This window comes from Macaca thibetana, chromosome 4, assembly GCF_024542745.1.
Source record: "Macaca thibetana thibetana isolate TM-01 chromosome 4, ASM2454274v1, whole genome shotgun sequence".
Classification (NCBI taxonomy): Eukaryota; Metazoa; Chordata; class Mammalia; order Primates; family Cercopithecidae; genus Macaca; species Macaca thibetana.
In genome coordinates, this window is record NC_065581.1 from 81192604 (window position 1) to 81216434 (window position 23831).

At 44.7% G+C, this 23831-nt stretch overlaps 1 protein-coding gene across 1 annotated transcript in view; it reads left to right on the forward strand.

Moving 5' to 3' along the window:
- The first annotated feature begins 2026 nt into the window (after positions 1–2026).
- MRAP2 (melanocortin 2 receptor accessory protein 2) overlaps positions 2027–23831 on the forward strand; it is a 50647-nt gene continuing 28842 nt past the window's right edge. Inside the window, exons 1-2 of the mRNA XM_050788172.1 lie at positions 2027–2238; positions 23361–23494. Of these exons, the coding sequence (XP_050644129.1) occupies positions 23368–23494 (127 nt within the window). The 5' untranslated portion in view covers positions 2027–2238; positions 23361–23367. The remainder of the gene's footprint in view (positions 2239–23360; positions 23495–23831) is intronic.

Here is a 23831-nt window from a genome sequence, read left to right on the forward strand (position 1 = left end):
CCACCTGATGCCAACAGCTAAGGCAGAAACTGGCCTGTTCACGCCGTAGCCCCTTAGAAGCAGCAGTTCTGTCACTCTGTCTCGCGATGCCCTGAAGACACTTGGCAGAGGCTCTACAGCAGGGGTGAGGAATCACATCCCTGTGAACAGGAATGTGCAACTGAAACTGGTGTGGACACTTGGGGAATGACTAACAAATCTTATCACAGATTGTCAAATTATGTTATTTAGAATCAAACTGCTTGTGAATGAGGCAGAAGATATACACACATGCTGTAAAGATGGTTTCCTCTAATGAGCAGTGGTGATGAGCTTTTTTCCATATGTTTGTTGGCTACATAAATGTCTTCTTTTGAGAAGTATCTGTTCATATCCTCCGCCCACTTTTTGATGGGGTTGTTTCCTTCTTGTAAATTTGTTTAAGTTCCTTATAGATTCTGGATATTAGATCTTTGTCAGATGGATAGATTGCAAACATTTTCTCCCATTCTGCAGGTTGCCTGTTCACTCCAAATGCCCATCAACGATAGACTGGATAAAGAAAATGTGGCACATATACACCATAGAATACTATGCAGCCATAAAAAAGAATGAGTTCATGTCCTTTGCAGGGACATGGATGAAGCTGGAAACCATCATTCTCAGCAAACTAACACAGGAACAGAAAACCAAATGAGCATGTTCTCACTCATAAGTGGGATTTGAACAATGAGAACATGTGGACACAGGGAGGGGAATATCACACACCCAGGCCTGCTGGGGGGTGGGGGTCAAGGGGAGGAAGAGCATTAGGACAAATACCTAATGCAAGTGGGGCTTAAAACCTAGATGACGAGTTGATAACAGCAGCAAACCACCTTGGCACATGTATACCTATGTAACAAATCTGCACGTTCTGCACACGTATCCCAGAGCTTAAAGAAAAAAAAAAAAAAGATGTGTTCAAAATATTTCGTTTTACACGTGGTAATGAAACTGAGCTTAAAAAAAAAAAAAAAAAAAACCAATCAGTGATAGATGTCATTTCCAGGAATCGTTTTCTGGCACCACCAGGTTGAGTTTATCACACTGCCACCAGCCTGCATGGGTGCTGCATTTCCCCTGCTACTGTATAGTGGTGGTTAAACTATGGTTTTGGGGCACCAGGCTTCCTGACCTTGAAGGCAAGCTCCTCTATTGACTAGCATATGACCTTGGGCAGTTCTTTTAGCCTTCCTAAGTTACAGTTTCTCATCAGTAAAATGGAAATGGTGGTAATACCTGCCTAATATGGCCTATGGAGAGTAGTAAAAGAAATGACTAGTGCAGTAAAGAACATCTCAGTGCCTGCCACACAGCAAGTGCTTTCTCTCCAGATACTTCTTTCTGTCTCATTTCTTTTAGATCTTTACTCCGCTGTGAGGCCATCTTTGACCATTCCATTTAAAATGCACCCCCTACCTCCAAACATTATCCCATTTCCTCCCTTCTTTTTTGTCCACCGCACTTCATCACTATCTCACATACTATGTATTTTAGTTATTTGTTATGTTTATGCCTGTCTCTTTAGTAGAACGCAAGCGCCAAGCATCCGTATTCCCAGATCAATGCCTGGCATACAATATGGACTCAAGGGAGAAAAAAAGATGAGCTAGCCCTGCTATGCTGAAACTACTCCCAGCACAGTGCTAGCCCTTTGGGACCCGGTTTGAACGTTTGACTGCCCTTTGACACCTGGACCAGTGGGCAGGAAGAGAAACTAAAATCGAGGTAGTAATTTAAGTAGCACATTATGGGGGACTCTGACCTTATTGAACTTGAACTTAATGCTGCCGATTTTTCATAAATCTCGATTCATGCTACCCCACTCCCTCTCGCTCAGCTAATGAGCTCCTCCTGTTACCCAAAGTTTACCCGAGAGACCCACTGTAGTGCCCGGGATAGCAAAGAATTCTCTGACTCAGGCTCTGATCCGGACTCGGAGAGGCAAAGCGAGCAGGAAAGGGATCTGCAAAGCTCACCTCCTCTTGGCCAAGGCGGCCTCGCGCGGGTGAGGCGGCCCCCGCGCTGCAGACCCGGCTCCAGCGCCCCGCGCCGCCTCCGCGGCGGGTCGGGAGCGCGCGTCTCCGCTGCACCTCGGAGACAGGAGCTACTCGCCCGGTCCTGGGCGTGGGAGACGGCGGCGGCTGCGCTCGCGCACCTCGGAGGAGCCAGGAGCCGGAACCAGGGCCAAGCCTGCGGGCCCGGGCGAGCCAGGCGGTAACCACGGGCGGGACAGGGCGCCCAGGGCCGAGCAAAGCCCGGGCGCTGGGTGCGGGGCGCGTGCAGCCTTGGTCAAGGCAGTAGGGCTTGCTTGGGCTTGGGGGCAGTCTTTAGTTTGGAGGGGCTGGAGAATGGGGTGCGAGGAGGAGAACTGTGATGTGAGGACGCCCAGGGGAAGAGTGTGGAGCCCGCGGAGAGCACCAAGTTTAAAACCTTCCCGGCAGCCCGCTGATGTGCGTGTGGACGCCGCTGGGCGTCCGAAAAGCCTGGAAGCGGCGGCGCTCGGGGCTTGGGTGGGCTTCCTCCTCTCCGCTGGGCCCCAGCGGCAGAGGCACACCCTTTCCCGCCGGTGAGAAAACTTTCCTTGCTGCGGCCCTCCTCCTGCCTTGGTGCCCTGCAACTGAGAGAGCTCCCCTGGACTGGGGAAATGTGCTGGCTCCGGGCCCCGGGCGCGCACCCCATGCATTGGGCAGGGTTCTCAGATGATCCCTGGCTTGACAGTTGTATTCATTTTATTTGAACTGGGGAGCCTGCTCTGCTCGCAGGTCATTTTACTGATTAGAGGGAAATAGGGGTTTCATCCTTTCCCCGCTGCCCCACCCCGCAATCCCCCCACCCTCCCGAGCCCCGTGCCTTCCCATCCTTTGTGTAATTGAGGAAGGCAAAGAGTAGTCTCTGCCGAAACCTGTTTGGAGGCGTTGTGGTTTCCACAGCATGTTAGATGGCACAGAATCTCAGCCACTACTCTGCATTTAGTTTGACAACAATGAAACACTCTGGTGTTTTGAAAGCAAAGGAAGCTTGAATGAATGTGTCCAGGCAGACGAGAGAAGGGAACTCCCATTCATAAATTAATTCTTACGAAAACCCCAAAAGTAAGTAGTGTTTTCAGTTTGCAGGTGGAGAAAATTCGATTGCGATATTAAATACGTTTTCCAAGGTGACTCCCCCAGTTAAGTAATAGTGGGCAGTAGGGGTCTGGAAGCTAGGACTGTGAGTCTAGTGTCCTTTAGGTACATTGCATGGGATACATAGTCAAGAACAGGTGCCAGAGAGTGACATGGGCCTGCAAGGATAAGGTCAGGAAAGCCAGAGGCCACTGTGAGCTGGGGTACCCACAAGGAGTTTTGTTCTTATGAGGAAGACCATCCAGTGATTATGGAAGAATAGATGATATTAACAGGTGATAGGAAAAGGAAGAGTTTCTTCCAGTCTGTATCTTTATTTTCAAAATGGGAAGGCCAGCCTAAACCCTTTAAAGAGGGTCTGGAAGCCCAAAACTGGACTGGATGTTCAAAGCCCGAATGGCAGACGTCCTAGAGTAGTGAAAGCAATTATAGTCATCTTTGTGCAGGTATGAGAGATGAGAACGGACCCAGGAGAATTTTCAAGAGGGAAACATTGAATCCTCAAAAGAGGGAAACATTGAATCCTGGCAAGGTTCTAGAACAAATTCTTTAAGATAGCTCAAAACTACCTAGGGAAGCATTTACAAAGACTTATGCCAAACCAACTCCCTTCCCTTTTCTAGCAATCTCCTGGGCTATAGATCAGGGTATGCTGTATCCATTGTCTTCAAATGGATCAGTTTAGTGAATTGCAAACAGCAGTTTTTAAAACATGAAAACCAAAAGAAAGAAAGATATCAGAGTGCATTGCATGAGCAAGGGCAAGTACTGTTTTTGGAAGCACCGCTGGTGATGCACGTGTCCTGTTCTGCGTTGCTGATCCTGCTGCCTCTGCGTGAGTGTTCATACCCATTGCTGGCTGCCCCCTTTCAGCCTTCTGAGCTAGGCCCACTCTGGTCACAGTGGGGATCATCTTCTTTTACCTTGCAAATTATATGTCATCAACATATTCTGGAAAGGTGTTCGCTTCCTCCTCCCCATTTCTGTCGGTCCCCAGACGCTGAAGTATTTTGTCAGTCAGAATTCATCTCTGAATTATTTATCTGTGAACTTTTTTTGATAGCCACAGTTCATAGATAACTTTTATCAAACATATTAAATTAGTCCAAATTGTATAAAGAGAATATCACATCTGTCCTTTTTAGCTTTCAAGTGAAATGTTTTTGTTATTTGGAGTACAAAAAACCAATATGCTTATGATGTTTGTGTAATATATTTAAGGAACTGTTATTATACCAAGCTATGATATTTGGAAGATTACCAGATAATGCCTCGTTGTGTCATTGATGAGTCAAAAAAAGACTCATCTAGTCTTTTTTTTTTAATTTTTCTTATTTTGGCTTTTTTTCCCCTAAATGAAATATCAAGGTAGATATATGAGAACCTCTCCATAACTCTTGAACCCACTGGTTACTTCAAAAGTATGAGGGTTCATCATGCAAAGGAATATGAAGAAATGTTTAAACAAACAAAACGAAAAATAATATGAGGGCTGAGCAAGGAGGCTTTGTTGAACACATTTACTTCCTTCATCCCAAAGATAGTGATGGGGCCATCTGAGGGTGAGTTGAGCTGTCCATGTGCCTCTTGCATTTGGGGCTCACACAGTGGCCTAGGCGGCTGGATCACTCACTTTCCCAGAGTTTGTTGGGCAAAGGATGTCTGACGATGATCTGGGAGCCAGGTTGGGGCCACATGGGAGGAAGGGCTGGCCTAAGGGCGAGGACATCTGGCAGCAGAAGTAGGAATGAGCAGCCAGCTGAAGGAAGGTGAGTATTACTAACGCACCCATGTGAGGTATGAAGATAGTTAATTCAGTCCTGTCCTCCTGCTTTGATCTTGGAGTGATTTGAAACTGGCCAGCAGTTGAGTGGATGTGAAGAAATAGCAAAGAAGTTTACCTTCCCCCAACCCCAGCAGGAGACCAGCATGCAGCAGGACATTGCTGAAATAGGGCAGATTCATGTTATAATGGGTCAGAGTTTCTTTTGTTTCCAAAGATTAGATATTTTAATTCTTTTAGGTTTTTATATTTCTTATTTATTTATTCATTTGAGACAAAGTCTCATTCTGTCTGTTGCCCAGGCTGGAGTGCAGTGGCATGATCACAGCTCACTGCAGCCTCAACCTCCTGGGCTTAAGTGATCCTCCCATCTCAGTCTCTCAGAGAGCTGGGACTACAGACACACACCACTATGCCCAGCTAATTTAAAAAGGTTTTCTTTTTTTTTTTTTGTAGAGATATGGTTTTGCTATGTTGCCCAGGCTGTTCTTGCATTCCTGGGCTCATATCCTTGCCTCCACATCCCAAAGTGCTGGGATTACAAGTGTGAGCCGCTGTGACTGGCCTCTTTTGGGACTTTGAAGTTGTTGCATGAGCAGAAACATCATGGGATCTACTCAAGTATTTGTTTGAGGGCAGGGAAGATGAATCCTTGAATATATTTTAAGGAGCAATAGAAAACCAAAATACAATTGACATTTGAGCAGGCCCCACAAGTTGTGCTAGCTCAGAGTAGGTAATATATGCTTGGGTTAAAATTAAGTAGAATAGCAATCTGTGTTTATTGTTACATTTACTTTTGACAAAGGAAGACTTAGAGGCAGAAGCAGTTAGAAAAGGAAAGAAAATGTTTACTTCCCCAGAGTGCAAGGGAGTCAGACTTTATAAGACTGGCCCATCAAATAAAATCACAGTAAATACTTGAAAGAAAATATTCCCCCAAATTACCAAAGTTCTCCATGTACATTAGTCTGTTGTTCATGACGGAAAACAATTTTCTCGCACAGTTACCATATTCCTAAAACTTGTGACTTGTTTTCAGACACCAGCATAGCAAAGAATCAAGGGAAAAATGGTTTCTTTAAGGGAGTGAGATGTGTTTGAAATTTTATTTTGGAGACCAACTTTCAGGCAGGGTGATCATATTATTTTTGCTTCATGTCAGGGTACAAAGTGATTTTTTTCTTGACTGCAGTGTGAGAAATACTTAGTACTATTGGAGAAGAGGAAAGTATGCATTTTCCTTGCAAACATGATTCTGCAGTCCCTTATAGTATTGTTGAGATGTGAGGTAAAAAAGCAGAAGTTGAGAATATCTCTATGAGATGCTAAAATTATGTATGTTAAAATCTGAGTTTAATTGTTGCTCATGTTTCTGTTATCAAGACCTGTGTAATTTTTGCCTCACTAGAGAACATTAGTAAAATTTCATAACCCTTCAAGTGAAAATAGTTTGTAAGCTTCAAATAATTCTCCTGCACGGTGCATTTTGTTTTCTTCTTGCATGTCCTTGGTAATAGCAAAAACAACAATCACTGGAAGGCAGAGCAGACTGAGGGAGGCGCTTCTTAAGGATTAGTTTTGAAGTTGCCTGGTTGAACAAGAGAGAAAAATTAGGAGCTGAGTGAGGGAATGTGGTTATAAACGTTTTCTATCTTTCTACAAACCTTTGTATAGATTATTTCAGGAAATATAATTCTATCTTGTGTGGGGAAAAAAAGAAAGAAGAGAGAGAAAGAAACAAAATTAAGATCAACTATATCATATAAAACCTACATCATATTCCTACCAGTGTGATATGGTTTGGCTGTGTCCCCACCTAAATCTCATCTTGAACTGAATTCCCATAATCCCCATGTGTTGTAGGAGGGACCCACTGGGAGGTAGTTGAATCAGGGGGTGGGTTACCTCCATGCTGTTCTGATGGTACTGAGCTTTCAAGAGATCTGATGGTTTCAGAAGAGGCTTTCCCTGTCTCCACTCTGACTTCTCCTTGCTACCGCCATATAAAGAAGGAAGTGTTTGCTTCCCCTTTTGCCATGATTGTAAGTTTCCTGAGGCCTCCCTAGCCCTGCGGAACTGTGAATCAATTAAACCTCTTTCCTTTGTAAATTACTCAGTCTCATGTATGTCTTTATTAGCAGCATGATAATGGACTAACACAGTAAATTGGTACTGAGGTAGTGGGGAACTGCTATTAAAGATACCAGAAAATGTGGAAGCGACTTTGGAACTGGGTAATGGGCAGAGGTTGGAACAGTTTGGAAGGCTCAGAAGACAGGAAAATGTTGGCAAGTTTGGACTTTCCTGGAGATGTAGAGGGCTCAGAAGAAGACAGGAAAATGTGGGAAAGTTTGGAACTTCCTAGAGACTTGCTGAATGGCTTTGACCAAAATACTGATAGTGATATGGACAATGAAGTCCAGGCTGAGGTGGTCTCAGATAGAGATGAGGAATTTGTTGGGAACTGGAGCAAAGGTGACTCTTGCTATGGTTTAGCAAAGAGACTGGTGACATTTTACCCCTGTCCTAGTGATCTGTGGATCATCAGAGAGATGATTTAGGGTATCTGGTAGAAGAAATGCCTAAGCAGCAAAGTGTTCAAGAGGTGACAGAGCATAGAAGTTTTGGAAAATGTGCAACCTGACAATGTGGTAGAAAAGAAAAACCCATTTTCTGGGGAGAAATTCAAGCCAGCGGGTTGCAGAAATCTGCATAAGTAACAAAGAGTCAAATGTTAATTGCCAAGACAATGGGCAAAATGTCTCCAGGGCATGTCAGAGACCTTTGCAAGCAGCTCCTCCTATCACAGACCTGGAGGCCTAGGAAGAAAAAATGGCTTTGTCAGCTGGTTCAGGGCCCCCCTGCTGTTTGCAGTCTAGAGACTTGGTACCCTGCATCCTAGCCATTCCAGCCATGGTTAAAAGGGGCCAAGGTATAGCTCAGGCTGTAGCTTCAAAGGGTTTAAGTCCCAAGCCTTGGCAGCTTCCATTTGGTGTTGAGCCTATGGGTACACAGAGGTCAAGAATTGAATTCTGGGAACCTCCACCTAGATTTCAGAGTATGTATAGAAATGCCTGGATGTCCAGCTAGAAGTATGCTGCAGGGGCAGAGCCCTCATGGAGAACCTCTGTTAGGGCAACATAGAAGGGTAATATGGAGTCAGAGCCCTCACACAAGTCTCCAATGGGGCACTGCCTAGTGGAGGTCTGAGAAGAGGGCCACTGTCCTCCAGTCACCAGAATGGTGGATCCACTGACAGCTTGCCCCATGCACCTGGAAAAGCCACAGACACTCAATGCCAGCTGTGAAGGCAACCAGGAGGGGGGCTGTACCATACAAAGCCACAAGGGTGAAGCTGCCCAAGGCTGTGGGAGCCCACCTCTTGCATCAGCATGACCTGAATGTGAGATATGGAGTCAAAGGAGAATATTTCAGAGCATTAAGATTTAATTACTGCTTTATTGGATTTCAGACTTGCATGGGGCCTGCAGATGTGAGACATAGAGTCAAAGGAGATTATTTCAGAGCTTTAAGATTTAATTACTGCTTTACTGGATTTCAGACTTGCATGGGGCCTGTAGCCCCTTTGTTTTGGCCAATTTCTCCCATTTGGAACAGGTGTGTTTACCCAATGCTTGTACCCCCATGGTATCTAGGAATTAACTAACTTGTTTTGTATTTTATAGGCTGATAGGCAGAGGGACTTGCCTTGTCTCAGGTGAGACTTTGGACTTGAACTTTTGAGTTAATGCTGGAATGAGTTAAGACTTTGGGGAACTGTTGAGAAGGCATGATTGTGTTTTGAAATGTGAGGACATGAGATTTGGGAGGGGCCGAGAGTGTAATGATATGGTTATGCTTTGTGTCTCCACCCATCTCATCTTGAACTGTAGTGCTCATAATCCCCATGTGTCATGGGAGGGACCTGGTGGGAGGTAATTGAATCATGGGGGCAGTTATCCCCATGCTGTTCTCCTGATAGTGAGTTCTCATGAGAGCTGATGGTTTTATAAGGGGCTTTCCCCTTTTTGCTCACACTTCTCCTTGCTGCTGCCATGTGAAGAAGGATGTGTTTGCTTCCCTTTCCACTGTGACTGTAAGTTTCCTGAGGCCTCCTTAGCCATATTGAACTAATGTGAATCAATTTAACCTCTTTTGTTTATAAATTACCCAGTCTCAGGTATGTCTTTATTAGCAGTATGAGAATGGACTAAATCTTCCACTGAATTATCCCAACAGGAGAGGAGAGTTAATCCTTATTTCTAGGATTCTGAAGCAGAGGCCAAAGGTGGCAGGAGCAAACATTTATTTGGTTCTTACAGTTTACTCTGTAACATATCTGCACTTATTTAATATAAAACATAATCCTCCAGGTCCTGTATTATTGATGCTCCAGGAAGATGAACCAGGTATGCCTTGAGACTCTGGGGACTATTTGGGATCCTTAGACCTAGGCAAGCTGAGGGACACTACATTCTTGCCCTCACTTTATAAAGCCCCTCTTTTCTGGCCAGGCCCCTCCCTGAAAGATGAGGAGGCTATGGTGTGCCTTGAGCCTGCACTGCCCTTGCACCCCAAGCTCTGGTTTGCTTATAATTGATTGTACTGAGGTGGCAGTGGGTCCAGTAGGTGGAGAAACTACAAGAGCTACACATCCTAGTTTAAGACCCCAGGCCTCAGAAGATAAGATGTCATTAGAAAGTTCAGCTTTTCTACTGCTCTGCCCTAAGCTCTTAAATAAACCACTGCTCTAGCTTACATTTCCATTTCTGCGGAACAGAGCTGGAAATACCTGGTACCGAAAGGTGACAACACGCTAGCAGCCCTCGCTCTCTGCGCCTCCTCGGCCTTGGAGTCCACTCTGGCGGCGCTTGAGGAGCCCTTCAGCCCCCCCACCCCCACGGCACTGTGGGAACCCCTCTCTGAGCTGGCTAAGGCCAGAGCCGGCTCCCTCTGCTTTTGGGGGGGTGTGGAGGGAGAGGTGTGGGCGGGAACCGGGGCTGCACCCGCAACGCCCGCAACGCTTGCCTGCCAGCGTGAGCTCCGGGTGGGCGTGGGCTCGCAGGCTCAGCACTGGGAGCAGCCGGCCGTCGCCGCCAGCCCCCCGGTAGTGAGGAGCTTGGCACCTGGGCCAGCGGTTGCAGAGGGTGTGCCAGGTCCTGCAGCAGTGCTGGTGTGCCGGCACTGCGCTTGAATTCTCGCTAGGCCTCAGCTGCCTCCCCGCGGGGCAGTGCTTGGAACCTGCAGCCAGCAATGCCCCAGCTTCCTCCCCTCCGACGTGGGCTCCTGCGGCCCCCCGAGCCTCCCTGACAAGCGCAGCCCCCTGCGCCTCGGCACTAGGTCCCATGGACCGCCCAAGGGCTGAGGAGTGTGGGCACACAGCTCGGGACTGGCGGGCAACTCCGCTTGCAGCCCAGGTGCCAGATCCACTAGGTGAAGCCAGCTGGGCTCCTAGGTCTAGTAGGGACTTGGAGAACCTTTATGTCTGGCTAAGGGATTGTAAATACACCAATCAGTACTCTGTATCTAGCTAACCTGGTGGGGACTCGGAGAACTTTTCTAGCGCTGTGTTTAGCTAAAGGATTGTAAACGCACCAATCAGCACTCTGTGTCTAGCTCAGGGATTGTAAACACACCAATCAGCACTCTGTCAAAATGGACCAATCAGTTCTCCATAAAATGGACCAATCAGCAGGATGTGGGTGCGATCAGCTAAGGGAATGAAAGCAGGCTGGAGCCAGCAGTGGCAAATCCCTTGGGTCCCCTTCCACACTTTGGAAGCTTTGTTCTTTTGCTCTTTGCAATATATCTTGCTGCTGCTCACTCTTTGGGTCCACACCGCCTTTATGAGCTGTAACACTCACCACGAAGGTCTGCAGCTTCACTCCTGAAGCCAGCAAGACCATGAACCCACCAGAAGGAAGAAACTCGGAACACCTCTGAACATCAGAAGGAACAAACTCCAGACACACCCTCTTTAAGAACGGTAACACTCACCACGAGGGTCCACGGCTTCATTCTTGAAGTCAGTGAGACCAAGAACCCACCAATTCCGGACACAGTACCTCTCCTTTTCACTCGTTTGCTAAAAGAATGGTTCAGCTCAGAACCGTAACAAATAGTGTGTGATATGGTGTGTGCTGCTTGGAGACAGATACTATGAGCCAAAAATACAAAGTAGTCTTGTTTGGCAAGTCATCCTCACAGTGATTTAAGACACGGCCAGTCTCTCTTATTCTTATTGTGCCAAGTGTTTCAAAAACTCCACTAATTAGAATTTAAAGAGTGGTTGATTCCCTGGTATTCTTAAAATGATCTAATTTGAAAGTTTAAGATCTTTAAAGTTTTAATTCACTTAGCCAGGCTGTTTTAGAATAGCAGCTATGTAAAACACTATGACTCAGTGAGAGGCCAAGTCTAGTCTTTGGGGAGTCTGATGTATACTTTCTTGCTGCTAAAATGAGAGATTCAGATAATCCATGTAATGGGATTTGAGAGAAGAGAGAGATCGTCATGTGGTGAAATAGTTGGAGAGATCTCTTTGGAGGAGGTAATATCTGATCCCTACCCACAAGGGTAGACAGGAATCTGGAGAGAAGGAAGAGGAAGTCCAGCTTGCAGGTGGAACTGAATGGGCAAAAGCTCAGAGGACCATCTTTGAGGGTTTCCCCACCCCAGGTTCCTGTACCATCATGAGCCCTCCCTTTTTTAATGACCCTGTTGTTTCTACTGTCTATGTCTTCAGGCTTTTTTGTTGCCCCTTAACCCGTATGTGTGTGTGTGTGTGTGTGTGTGTGTGTGTGTGTGTGTGTGTGTGTCGGGGTGGGTGTGAGGGGGTGGGTGGGTGTATTTGAAAAAGTGAAGTTCATTGTGTGGGAGAGGATAGTTTGAAATAACAAGCCTGAATGAATTCTTTAAGAGCACAGTCTGCAATCCTTGACTTTTTGACCTCTACTAAATCTTCCATAGTTAAACAACAGTGTTTAGAATATCCTTGTTGATCTGAATGGACTCATAATAATTTTAGCATGTTCAAAACTAGTGCTCTTTCTCCAGGAAGGGCATATTTATGAGAACTTAGTGGACGTGTTTGCTGAAGATGGCATGAACTGGAATAGATTAATGACATTTTGTAAATATTTTCTTTTCAAAAATGTATTTATTTTTTAGTTATAGTAAGAGTGATTGGTATAAAGTAAGTCATTTTTAATGGACTTCCTGGGACAGTTTAATTAGTTCACCAAAGAGAACATTGTTTTCCCCAAATTAGTTTCAGCACTGTTATTAATTTGCTTGGGCTGCCATAACAAAATACTGCAGACTGGGTAGCTTAACCCACAGGAGTTTATTTTCTGTTTTCTTTTTTTGAGACGGAGTTTCGCTCTTGTTGCCCAGGCTGGAGTGCAATGGCAGGATCTCGGCTCACCGCAACCTCCGCCTCCCAGGTTCAAGTGATTCTCCTGCCTCAGCCTCCCAAGTAACTGGGATTAGAGGCATGCGCCACCACGCCCGGCTAATTTTTGTATTTTTAGTAGAGATGGGGTTTCTCCATGTTGGTCAGGGTGGTCTTGAACTCCCGGCCTGAGGTGATCCACCTGCCTCGGCCTCCCAAAGGAATTCATTTTCTCACAGTTCTGGGGACTGGAAGTCCAAGATCAGGGTGCTGGTCACGTAGGTTTACTCCAATGGCCAGAAGGGAAGCTCTGCTCCAGGCCTCCCTCCTTTGGCTTGCAGCCGCTGCCCTCTTGCTGCCTCTTCACATGGTTGTCCCTCTGTGCATGGGCTCCCTTGATGCTTTTCTCTGTGTGTCCTAATCTCCTCTTCTTATGAAGATATTCTTCAGAATGGATGAGGGCCTCATTTTAACTTAATTACCCCTTTAAAGGCCCTATGTCCAAATACAGTCACATTCTGAGATACTGGGTGCTAGGGCTTCAACATATGGATGTTGGGGGTGGGGACACAATTCAGTCCATACAGCACTGTATTCACATTGTAGTACAGTAGGGGCTCCACACCCGTGGGTTCCACATCCGTGGATTTAGCCAATTGTGGATGGAAAATATTTAAACAAGAAAAGGATAGTTAACTAGATTTGAACAAAAAAAAAAAGGATACTGAACATGCACAGACTCTTTTTTTCCTTGTAATTTATTCCCTAAATAATACAGGATAGCAAATATTTACATAGCATTTATATTGTATTAGGTATTATAAGTAATCTAGAGATTATTTAAAGTATACTGGAGGCTGTGCATAGGTTCTATGCAAATACTACACCGTTTTATACTGGGGACTTGAGAATCTCTGGATTTTGGTGTTTGAGAGGTCCTGGAACCAAGCCTGCACAGATGCTAAGGAATGACTGAATATATGTATACACAGTGAATGATGGTAGTGACGCTGGACATGCTGGACATGGGCAGCCAAGATGAACTTGAATAAGGTGTTGGTGGAGCTGTCAGGTGCAGCCGATGAGGCTGCGAGGGCAGAGATCCAGATCTGCATTGAAGCCAGTAAGGCCCTGATGAAGGTCCTGGAGTTGGCAAGCCTGTCCCCGAGACCTATGTGCTCTGTAGCCACCTCCACAAATGACCTGCCCCCACCCCTCACCCTTCCTTAAAGATGAAGAAGCCTGAAAAAAAAAAAAGGTATACACACAGGCTGGGCACAGTGGCTTACACCTGTAATTCTAGCACTTCGGGATGCTGGGGGTGGGCGGATGACTTAAGGCCAGGAGTTTGAGACCAGCCTGGCCAACATGGTGAAACCCTGTCTCTCCTAAAAATACAAAAAGTAGGTGTGGTAGTGCACGTCTGTAATCCCAGCTGCTCAGGAGGCTGAAGCATGAGAATGGCTTGAACACAGGAGGCAGAGGTTGCATTGAGCCGAGATCGTGCCACTGCACTCCAGCCTGTGTGAGGAGCGAAACTCTGTCTCAAAAAAAAAAAAGTATATCTAGACACACACACACAATGTGTATGTTCACATGTGTGTGCTTTCACATGCATGTGAACACATATACACACCCATAATACAAATAGATACAGACCACTGAGTTTGTGATACAAGTGAAAAGCAACTTGATAATTTTGTTAAGTGACAGAATCATAGATCTGGAAGGACTTTCACTACATCCCTTTCAGTTCTTTTCCTTTGTTTATAGGGGGTGAATATTTCAGCCCTAATAGGTAGCTCTCATGTGAATGTAGTAGACAGAGGCAGTGTCATGCGAACCCCCATGGAAGTGTCTGCTTGCTGTGAAAATATTGATGTCAAACTGCTAGTCTTCCTGTCTTGCAGAGGACTGCCTTTATTGTGAAATTACATCTTCTCTACTTGGAGGGTGTTTAAGATAACTGTCTACAAAATGATAATTATTAATGATAGTTGTTTTTAAAATTTTTCCTTACTTTGCAAAATAAAAATGCTGGCAAGTCTGTATTCCAGGTCCATGAAAACTGGCTGGTCTCTAGAAAACATTCCCCAGAGACTGGATGGAACCAGTTTAATGAAATTAAGGTGCTTCCTTTTTGTTGTTGGGAAGCTGCTAATTTTAAATGTAATCCATGAGAAGGGCCTGAAAGCTTTGGAATGATAATCTGTGGTGGACTTCTCCTGAAATGAACTGGGGTAATGACAGGTACAACAGAAGGTAAAGCTTATAATAAGGATAATTTGACCGGGTGCGGTGGCTCATGCCTGTAATCCCAGAACTTTGGGAGGCCAAGGCAGGCAGATCATGAGATCAGGAGATGGAGACAATCCTGGCTAACATGGTGAAACCTCGTCTCTACTAAAAGTAGAAAAAATTAGTCGGGTGTGGTGGCATGCGCCTGTAGTCCCAGCTACTCAGGAGGCTGAGGCAGGAGAGTCACTTGAACCCAGGAGGCGGAGGTTGCAGGGAGCTGAGATCACGCCACTGCATTCCAGCCTGGGCCACAGAGCGAGACTCCATCTCAAAAAAAAAGGAGAATTTGGGAAGTGGCTAGTGTGTTTCCAGGACTGGTCAGGGTGAGAAGACCATGAACTGGCAAAGCACACATATTCTGCCACCTGTCTAAGACTTTCCCAGGGGTTGAAAGGGGTGATTCCTCACAGCTTAGAGGGAGTGTTCCTTTTACTTGAAAGGGAATCCCCACAGGGCTGCTGAAAAGAGCAAAGCTGGATCCTTGAAGGTGGACCAGGGAGGAAGGATCCACACAGGGAGGGGTGCTCAGATGTCTCAGCACCCTCTGTCATCCTCTGGGGTTCTCTTTTGCTTCAGAGAGTTCTCATTACCCTCCCCTCAAGTGCTATGATTGGGAAGCACTGCTTCTTGTTATTTTTTAAAAAATTATTTGTATTATTTAATTAATTTATTTATTTTTGAGACAGCATTTTGCTCTGTCACCCACGCTGGAGTGCAGTGGGGTGATCTCAGCTCACTGCAATCTCTGCCTCTTAGGTTCAAGCAATTCTTGTTCCTCAGCCTCTCAAGTAGCTAGGATTACAGGCATGTACCACTATGCCTGGCTAATTTTTGTATTTTTAGTAGAGATGGAGTTTTGCCATGTTGGCCAGGCTGGTCTTGAACTCCTGGGCTCAAAGCAATCCACCTGCCTTGGCCTCCCAAAGTACTGGGATTACAGGCATGATCCACCAAGCCTGGCCTAAAAAAAAAAAATTATAAACAATATTTAGAACTTTTTTGTATTTTGGTTAAATATGCATAATATAAAATGTACCATTTTTGAATGTACAGTTCAGTGGCATTAAATATATTTACATTGTTGTACAACCATGACAACTATCCATTTTCAGAACTTTTTCATTATCTCAAACTGAAACCCTTTACTGGTAAATAACAATTTCCCATTTCCCCACCCTTAGCTCCTGATAACGACCATTCTGCTAGGTTGGTGCAAAAATAATTGTGAATTTTGCCATTAAAAGTATTTGCAAAAACCACGATTACGTTTGCACCAACCCAATACTTGCTGTCTTTAAGAATCTGGCTATTCTAGGTACCTCATATATGTAGAATCATGCAATATTTGTCCGTTTGTAACTGGCTTATTTCATTTAGCATAATGTTTTCAAGGTTCATCAAAGTTGTGGCATGTTTCAGAACTTCATTGCTTTTTAAGGCTTAATATTGCATTGTACATACAATATTTGGTTTATGATTCATCTGTGATTGGACACTTGGGTTGTTTTGACCTTTTGGCTATTGTAAATAATACTGTTATGAACTTAGGTGTGCATAAATATCTGTTCAAGTCTCTGCTTTCAGTTCTTTTGTGTATATATCCAGAATTAGAATTGCTGTATCATATGGTTATTCCATGTTTAAATTTTTGAGAAACTGCTATACTGTCTTCCACAGTGACTGTACCTTTTTACCTTCCTACCAGCAGTGCACAAGCGTTCCAGTTTCTCTATACCCTCACCAATACTTATTTTCTGATTTTTGATAATTACCATGTTAATAGGGTGTGAAGTGGTATCTCATTATGAAGATTTCTTTTTGATAGTTGGTTCTTTGACTTGACACTAGTAATTTAAAGCGTGCTTTCCCTAACAGTTTAGAGATAGAGCAAAAATAAAGTAGTCATGGGAACTCAGAAAACCTAACTGTAATAAAAGTGACTGACTTGGTATTCTATTGGTCCTCTCAACTAGCCTAGAATTTTTTGAAGGACAGACCAAGAAAAGCAAGGTCTAGAAAAGGCTAGAGTTAAGCCTATGCCTTTCCTGTGATTGGGGAAGCCAGCTCCACCATGATAGCATGTTATGGTGGCAACAGGACGTTGACATTGGAATACAGGACGGCAGTCTAACACGTAGACACACATGTAGTGGGATGGAGCATTACGGTTCTGTTTTGTCATATTATTACAACTCCCTTGTCCTGATTCTACTTTCACCAGCTAATCTTCTGATCTGAAATTTTTATTCAACAAATGGATATGCTCGTTATAAATCATTCTGCTATGCTTGATTAGCATGACTGAGTCCATAAGGGCTTTCTCATCTCTGGAAAACTGAAAATTCAGTTCCCTGAATCTGTAGAGCCAGGGGCAGAGGTGCAGTCGTATCTCAGGGCCATGCCTCTTCTCTTCTCTGGAAATTTTCTCCAGATGGAGACTTTACAGCTTCTTTCCTGGGTGTGTAACATGAAATTCTTCTTGATGTCCAGCTGAAGTCTATTAGAATGGGACTAACCTGTGGAGCACTACAGAGCCAGGAAACACTCACTTTAAAAATTACTTCTGGCCGGGTACAGTGGCTCATGCCTGTAATCCCAGCACTTTGGGAGGCAGAGGCAGGCGGATCACCTCAGGTCAGGCGTTTGAGACCAGCCTGGCCAACATGGTGAACCCTTTCTTTACTAAAAGCACAAAATCTAGCCAGGCATGGTGGTGCATACCTGTAATCCCAGCTACTAGGGAGGCTGAGGCAGGAGAATCGCTCGAACCCAGGAGGCAGAGGTTGCAGTGAGCTGAGATTACACCACTGCACTTAAGCCTGGGCGACAGAGGGAGACTCCATCTCAAAACAAAACAAAACAAAACATAAACTTCCTAGCCTGTTTACTACCATATAGGTGGCCAGGCATAACAGGAAGAGGTAGATTTATGAATACAAACTGCTTGTCCCCTTTGAGACACCAGCTGGTGAAAGAAGGGTGCCCACTTCTTAATTAAGCAATTCTTTATTTCAGGTGGTGACTAAATATCAGTGTAAAATATTAAGTCCCATTTCTGTTTTTGGAAGTTATTCTTCTATTGGCATTGATTTTTCTGTTAAGATGGAAGAAGTCTTCAGGCTTGGGAACACTTTTTGTTCGCTGCCTTGCTGCTGGAAACAAGTTGCTGAGTGCACAGGAGAAGCAGGGATAGGCAGGAAATAGATACATCCTGAATTCTCTGTCAGCTGTCAGTCACCATTTTTTGAGGACTGCTGGGTAATTGAGTACTTTCTAGGAAACACTAGAGAATGGCATAAAACTTAGCAGTGTAGAGAAATTTGGGAAGTATGTCCATTTGAAAAGAAAGAGCCCAGCATGCGTACGTTTGTGTGTGTGTGTGTGTGTGTGTGTGTACGTGCGTGTAACATCTCTAGACTGAATTGAGTGGCCAGAGCATCAGACTTCAAAAGAGTCATACTCGAGTCAAAATAGTAGTAAGGAGGAGAAGACTACAAAGTCCTGGAAGCATGATCTTTTTTATTTAATTGGAGGAAAGAAAAATCCACGCCCCATGAAAGACACCACTGACTTGAAATGGATTCACAGAAAAAGAATCAGCAGACCTGGGAATTAAGTGGGAAGTGCCAGTAGAAGATGGTGGTTTACGCAGACTCTATAAAAAGGAGAAGTAAACTGGAGAATAACACCATGTTACTGTTTTTAAAGCACTGCCCTGGGAGGACACTGTGGCAGCTTTGATTGAGAGGGTCAAGCATGATCCCTTGCTGGGAGGTGCTGCCTTATAGAGATGCTTTAAGAAGATCCAGCTGGCTCGGAGTGTGATTCATAACGTTGAAGTCTCTCATTTTCTATATGACCTTACCCACTTAGACATGGGTAAGCTGGGTGCACCATTGTTCTGTGCAAGGAGGAAATTAAGCTTCTAAAGTTGCAATTCTGAAGTTCCCACTTTGGGCTCATCAGCCGCCAAAGTGCAGCGTGGCTGAGCTTTATCTTTGGTTTCTCAAGTCTCTTTGCTGGAAGAGAGAGAGGGTTATGAGTCACAAGGGTGACTTCTCTATGTTGTGTGGGGGACAGTCATTCCTGGAAGTAAGAGGAAGAAGGATAAGAAGAGGTAACTAACAAGACCTTCCTGGCATGGGCCAGAACAGAGGTTGGTGGTCCTGGGTGGCATGCCTACTTTTGGAGTTTGAGGATTGAAGAGGAAGGTGAGAGAGTCATTGCAGTTGGGAATTTTGATCATCTGACTGGCCATTAGGTCTTCCCCTGTACAAACTGGTCAGCATAGGTCTTTGGATTTGTGGCATTGGCTGGCAGTTTCTTGGAATGCCTTAGTAGCTGCGCTGTCAGTTGTGTGCATGTTTGTGTGGGGGCATGCTCATTTTTCAGGGTTTCTGGCACCTTTTGGATTCTTCTTAATGTGCTAGTCCTGTGCCTGGGTTAGTGGTCACTTGAAAAACTCATCTGCTGATGTTGACCCCTTAACATGGAAAAAAAGTGTCTAACTCCAAAGAAGCAGCCCCCTTGCTGTGCATACCATCGTAATCCACTAAGGATATTGACACAAAGCCATTTATTCATAGAATAATGGCTTTATGATTAGAATAGAATTTATTCATAGAACTACTTTGGGAAGTTCTATGTCTGAGTACATCTCCTCAAATTCAGGGAGGTGGAGAGAATTGCTTGATCCATTTTTAAGAAGGTAGAGAGGGCTGGGCACGGTGACTCACGCCTATAATTCCAGCACTTTGGGAGGCCCAGGCAGGCAGATCACCTGAGGTCAGGAGTTTGTAGACCAGCCTGGCCAACATGGCGAAACCCTGTCTCTACCAAAAACACAAAAATTAGCTGCATCTGGTGATATGTTCCTGTAGTCCCAATTTCTTGGGAGGCTGAGGCAGGAGAATCACTTGAACTCAGGAGGCAGAGGTTGCAGTGAGCCGAGATCTCACCACTGCACTCCAGCCTGGGTGACAGAGGGAGACTCCCCTCAAAATAAAAGAAGGAAAAGAGGCCAGGTGTGGTGGCTCATGCATGTAATCCCAGCACTTTGGGAGGCCAAAGCAGGAGGATCGTTTCAGCCAGGGAGGTCAATGCTGCAGTGAACTATGATTGTACCATTGCACTCCCACCTGGGCAATAGAGTAAGACCTTGTCTCAAAAAAAGAGGGACGGGGAGGAAAAGAGAGTGCCCAGGAGTGGTATAGGAACCTGGGTTGGAGCGGGAAAGATTGGATAGTCCGAAGAAGGGATGAAAGTGATGGGAATGTGGGTTGGAGAAGAGGTGATGGTTTAGTGAGAGGTGTCTGGGCCTGCTCACCACGCTTTCTCTGTTTGGGTTTGTGATCTTCCCTCTTCCCCGACAATGGGCTGGCATGGGCTACACTACCCTGTGCACACCTGGAAAAGGTAAGCTTCCTTTCAGGGCTAGCTTTGGGATGCAGTCCTAATCTTCATTTTTGCTTTGGTTGGCAATGATGCTTTCAGCTGCTCAAAAGAGCAATTTAGTCTCTCTGATGTGGAAGCTTGTTTAGGATATGTTTCTGTCAAAGAAGTTATTTTTCATGACTCTAATATCATAAAGAAATCTGACATTAAGAAAATCTCAGGGTGGGGAGGGTGGTTCTCAGGAGTGGTAGCCACACAGACAGCAGCTGCCCGTGGAGCTGCCGCTTCCTGCTGTTGTGTTCAAGACAGAGCAGCTACCGGCCTGTCAGCACCCCAGGGAGTGAGGCTCAGTGCCAGGCTGCCTCCCTTACTGCGTGGATGGCCCAGATCATGCACACTGTGGTGGAATAGCAGACTCAGGGGGCTGCTGCTTGGACATGCTGGCAGTTCCCAGCTTATGTTTCAGCAAAGCTTGGAGAGTCACTGCGGGCTTGGTAATGGGGATGACGCAGAACACTTCCCTAGCACTGCCTTATGTTTGTTGTTGGTCCTTGTGCATCTGATGGCCTAAGCTGGTTAATTTGAGACTTGCATGAAAAAATAATGCCTCGTCGACTTTTTCAAGGGCACTAGGTGACTGCTTTAAAGAAGAGGTCAGAGGTTCTGTCCTCCAAAGCTATCTTTGGGATTCAAGAAGTGAGAGGAAAGAGCCAGTGGAGACAAATGCCTCTCCTTTTGTTTGAAGGCTACTCAGGCAACTGGTGGCTGCTTGGGGAGAGCTGGTGTCACATTTCATTCTGCAGAATGAGAACCTCCTGTAGGCTGGCTCTGTTATTCAGTCATTCTTGTCTGTCAGTGTTGGTCAGAACTTCACTCCTCTCTTCCCACCTTCAGGACTTTTGCACATATAACTTATATTACCCTTTGGTAATGCCCTTTAGTAATCAATCCCTAAATAGTTCATTTAGATGAAAGGGGATAGTGTAAGGGGGAGAAAAAGAAGGCATGTCTCTATTGTAGGGTGGGTGGTTGATATTCCTTACAGTTCACTCTTACACAGACACATTTTATTGACTAGTTCCTGACCAGCCCTATGAGGGTGATGTTACTGCTGCTTTCTGACTGGTCCTGTGGACCCTGGCAGCCACAGATGAGGGTCCCCACTGTGTGCTGACTTTGAGAACAGCTCTCAGTTCTGTGGTGCTCTGAATACACACCCTCCATCTTTATTTTCTTCATTCCTTTAAGTACTTTTCACTATTTTTCTGTTCCAGATGAAGTTGAGTGCCTCCCTCCGCTCTGCTGTTATAGTAGTTGTAATGTTGATTTCTACTAAAAATGATATGATCAAACCACACTTCATCTTATTTTCCTTAATAAAGAAAAAAAGGAGAGAAATACTATTTTATTTTTGAGTTGGTAGAACAGCATGAATCCCAGGATGTAAATGTTGATCATTTTAACTTTCAAATGATCTAAACACCTGTAAGTAATTTTTGGTCATAGTTTTATTTATTTGTCTGGGCACCGTGGCTCACAGCTGTAATCCCAACACTCTGGAGGGTGAGGCAGGTAGATTGCTTGAATCAATCAGTTAACACTTGGTGCATTTGGTAAGAATTGGCTGGCCAGGGAGTTGGGTGTGTCTGAAGAACAAAGCGAGGCTTTTCTATTCAAGATCAGCATTTCTAATTAATAGTTGTGCGGCCTGCTAATATTTGTCTTAATTTTTCATGCAACATCACATTTAATTTTTATAGCAACTCCATGAAGTGGGTACCATAATCATCTTCATGTTACTAGTGGGAAAACTGAAGCTCAGATTTTTTTTTTCATGGCTCTATAGCAGGGATTGGCAAACTTTTTCTATAATATAAGACCAGAAAGTAAATATTTTAGGCTTTTTGGGCCCATCCTTTGAACAGTATGATGACATGGGGTTAGAGTCCTTTTCTGTGGAGTCATGTCTGGGATGGGAAAGAAGGGGTGAGGGAAAGGGGAGAGTGATGCAGAAGTGTGGCAGAAGGGTGGTGGTGGTGATTTTGCCCCAGCTTCCCTGAGGATTGTGCCCTGGAGGCAGTGGGGAGGGGTGCGGGCTAAAGAAACCTCAGAAAGCTCTTGAAGCGGGCGCAGTGGTAGTGACTGCTCAGTGAATCTTCGTTTCCGCTGGTATTTCATTCAAATTTTCCCTTATGTTACTGCTATCTGTCGCTTTGTCTCCCTTTCTCCATTGTAAGGGAAGGCCTGTGGAGTACTGATCTGTCTCAGGCATCTCTGCCCACCCCACAGTGTGCAGTGTCTTGCACACCGTAGGTGCTCAAGCACAGTTATTGACCACAGGCTGCATTGACTTATCACCTTCAGCATCCATGCTGCGCAGTGCAATCATCTTCTCCCAAAGAAGTCAGGATTTTTTGGTCTAAAATAGTCACAGTTAACAAAGATACTCGGGACATCCTGAAAATATGATAAATTTCAGGAATAAGCAGTTGGACAAGTTGTGGACTTCTGTTGAGGATCTTCTGCAAGATCCACTATGCAACTTTTGTTGCCTGTTTTTCTTTATTCACTCCTTTTTATTAAACTTAGTTTCCTCTAACCCCACTGGAAGCAAGAAAAGCAAACAAACAAACAAAACCTTAGGTTGCTTATCTCCATTGTTGCATAGTAGGTGTTCAATGGATACATACTGAGCTAGTTCATTTCTGATACTAATTTGATTACTTCTCCTAAACATTCTTTCTTCTTACAAAATTCTCTGTCCTCTACCTCCCAAATCCCACAAAACTTCTCACCTCCACACATAGGCTGATTACTCGGGAATGGTACAGGAGGCCCTTGGTGATTCTAATTGATGAAAGACTAAAAAATTCCCTTATAGGAGAACTGAAATCAATGTCAATCTGAGATTGAGTAATACATCAAGTTAGTATCAGAAATGAACTAGCTTCAGCAGACTCTTTGCATACTCTTGCAGGTATAGGTGCTGAGGCTGAAGCTGTAAGCTCAGAGATTTTGACATACTCTTTCCCTCCTTTCCTTCTTTCCTTCATCAATTACTGAACATTGGTTATGTGCCAGGCATTGGGTTAAGTTCACAAAAAAATACAGTGTCTGGTTTCAAATACATTTATTCCAGTCTAGTGGCGAGATAAAAGGAAGTAGTGGCCATATGACATGAGGTGTGGGCAGCTGGTAAGAACCTCTCCTGGCCTAGGGGGTAAGACCTCCTCAAGGGGTTTGCTGCCAAACTCCTGAATGTGATCAAGAGTAATTAAGGTAACTGTGCAGCTCTGGATGAATTAACATGTTCTGCGCTTGACTTTCTCTATTTGTACAGGTTGAAGATGTCTGCCCAGAGGTTAATTTCTAACAGAACTTCCCAGCAATCGGCATCTAATTCTGATTACACCTGGGAATATGAATATTATGAGATTGGACCAGTTTCCTTTGAAGGACTAAAGGCTCATAAATGTAAGTTTTATACAATTCCTCATTGTAAGCACAAATTGTATTTCTCTTAACCTGTGAAATCCCCAAGGATTATTTCTCCTGAACATTCTGTCTTCTTACAGAACTCTCTGTCCTCTGCCTCCCAAATGCCACAAAACATCTCGCCTCCATACATAGGCTGATTGCTCGGAAATGGTACAGGAGGGCCTTGGTGATTCTAACTGATGAAAGACTAAAAAATTCCTGTAGTAGGAGAACATGAATCAATGTCAAGCTGAGATTGAGAATTTTAAAAAAGCATTTGCTATTTTAACTCCTTCAAACTGTGAATGTTTGAACTATCAAAAATATGTATAAA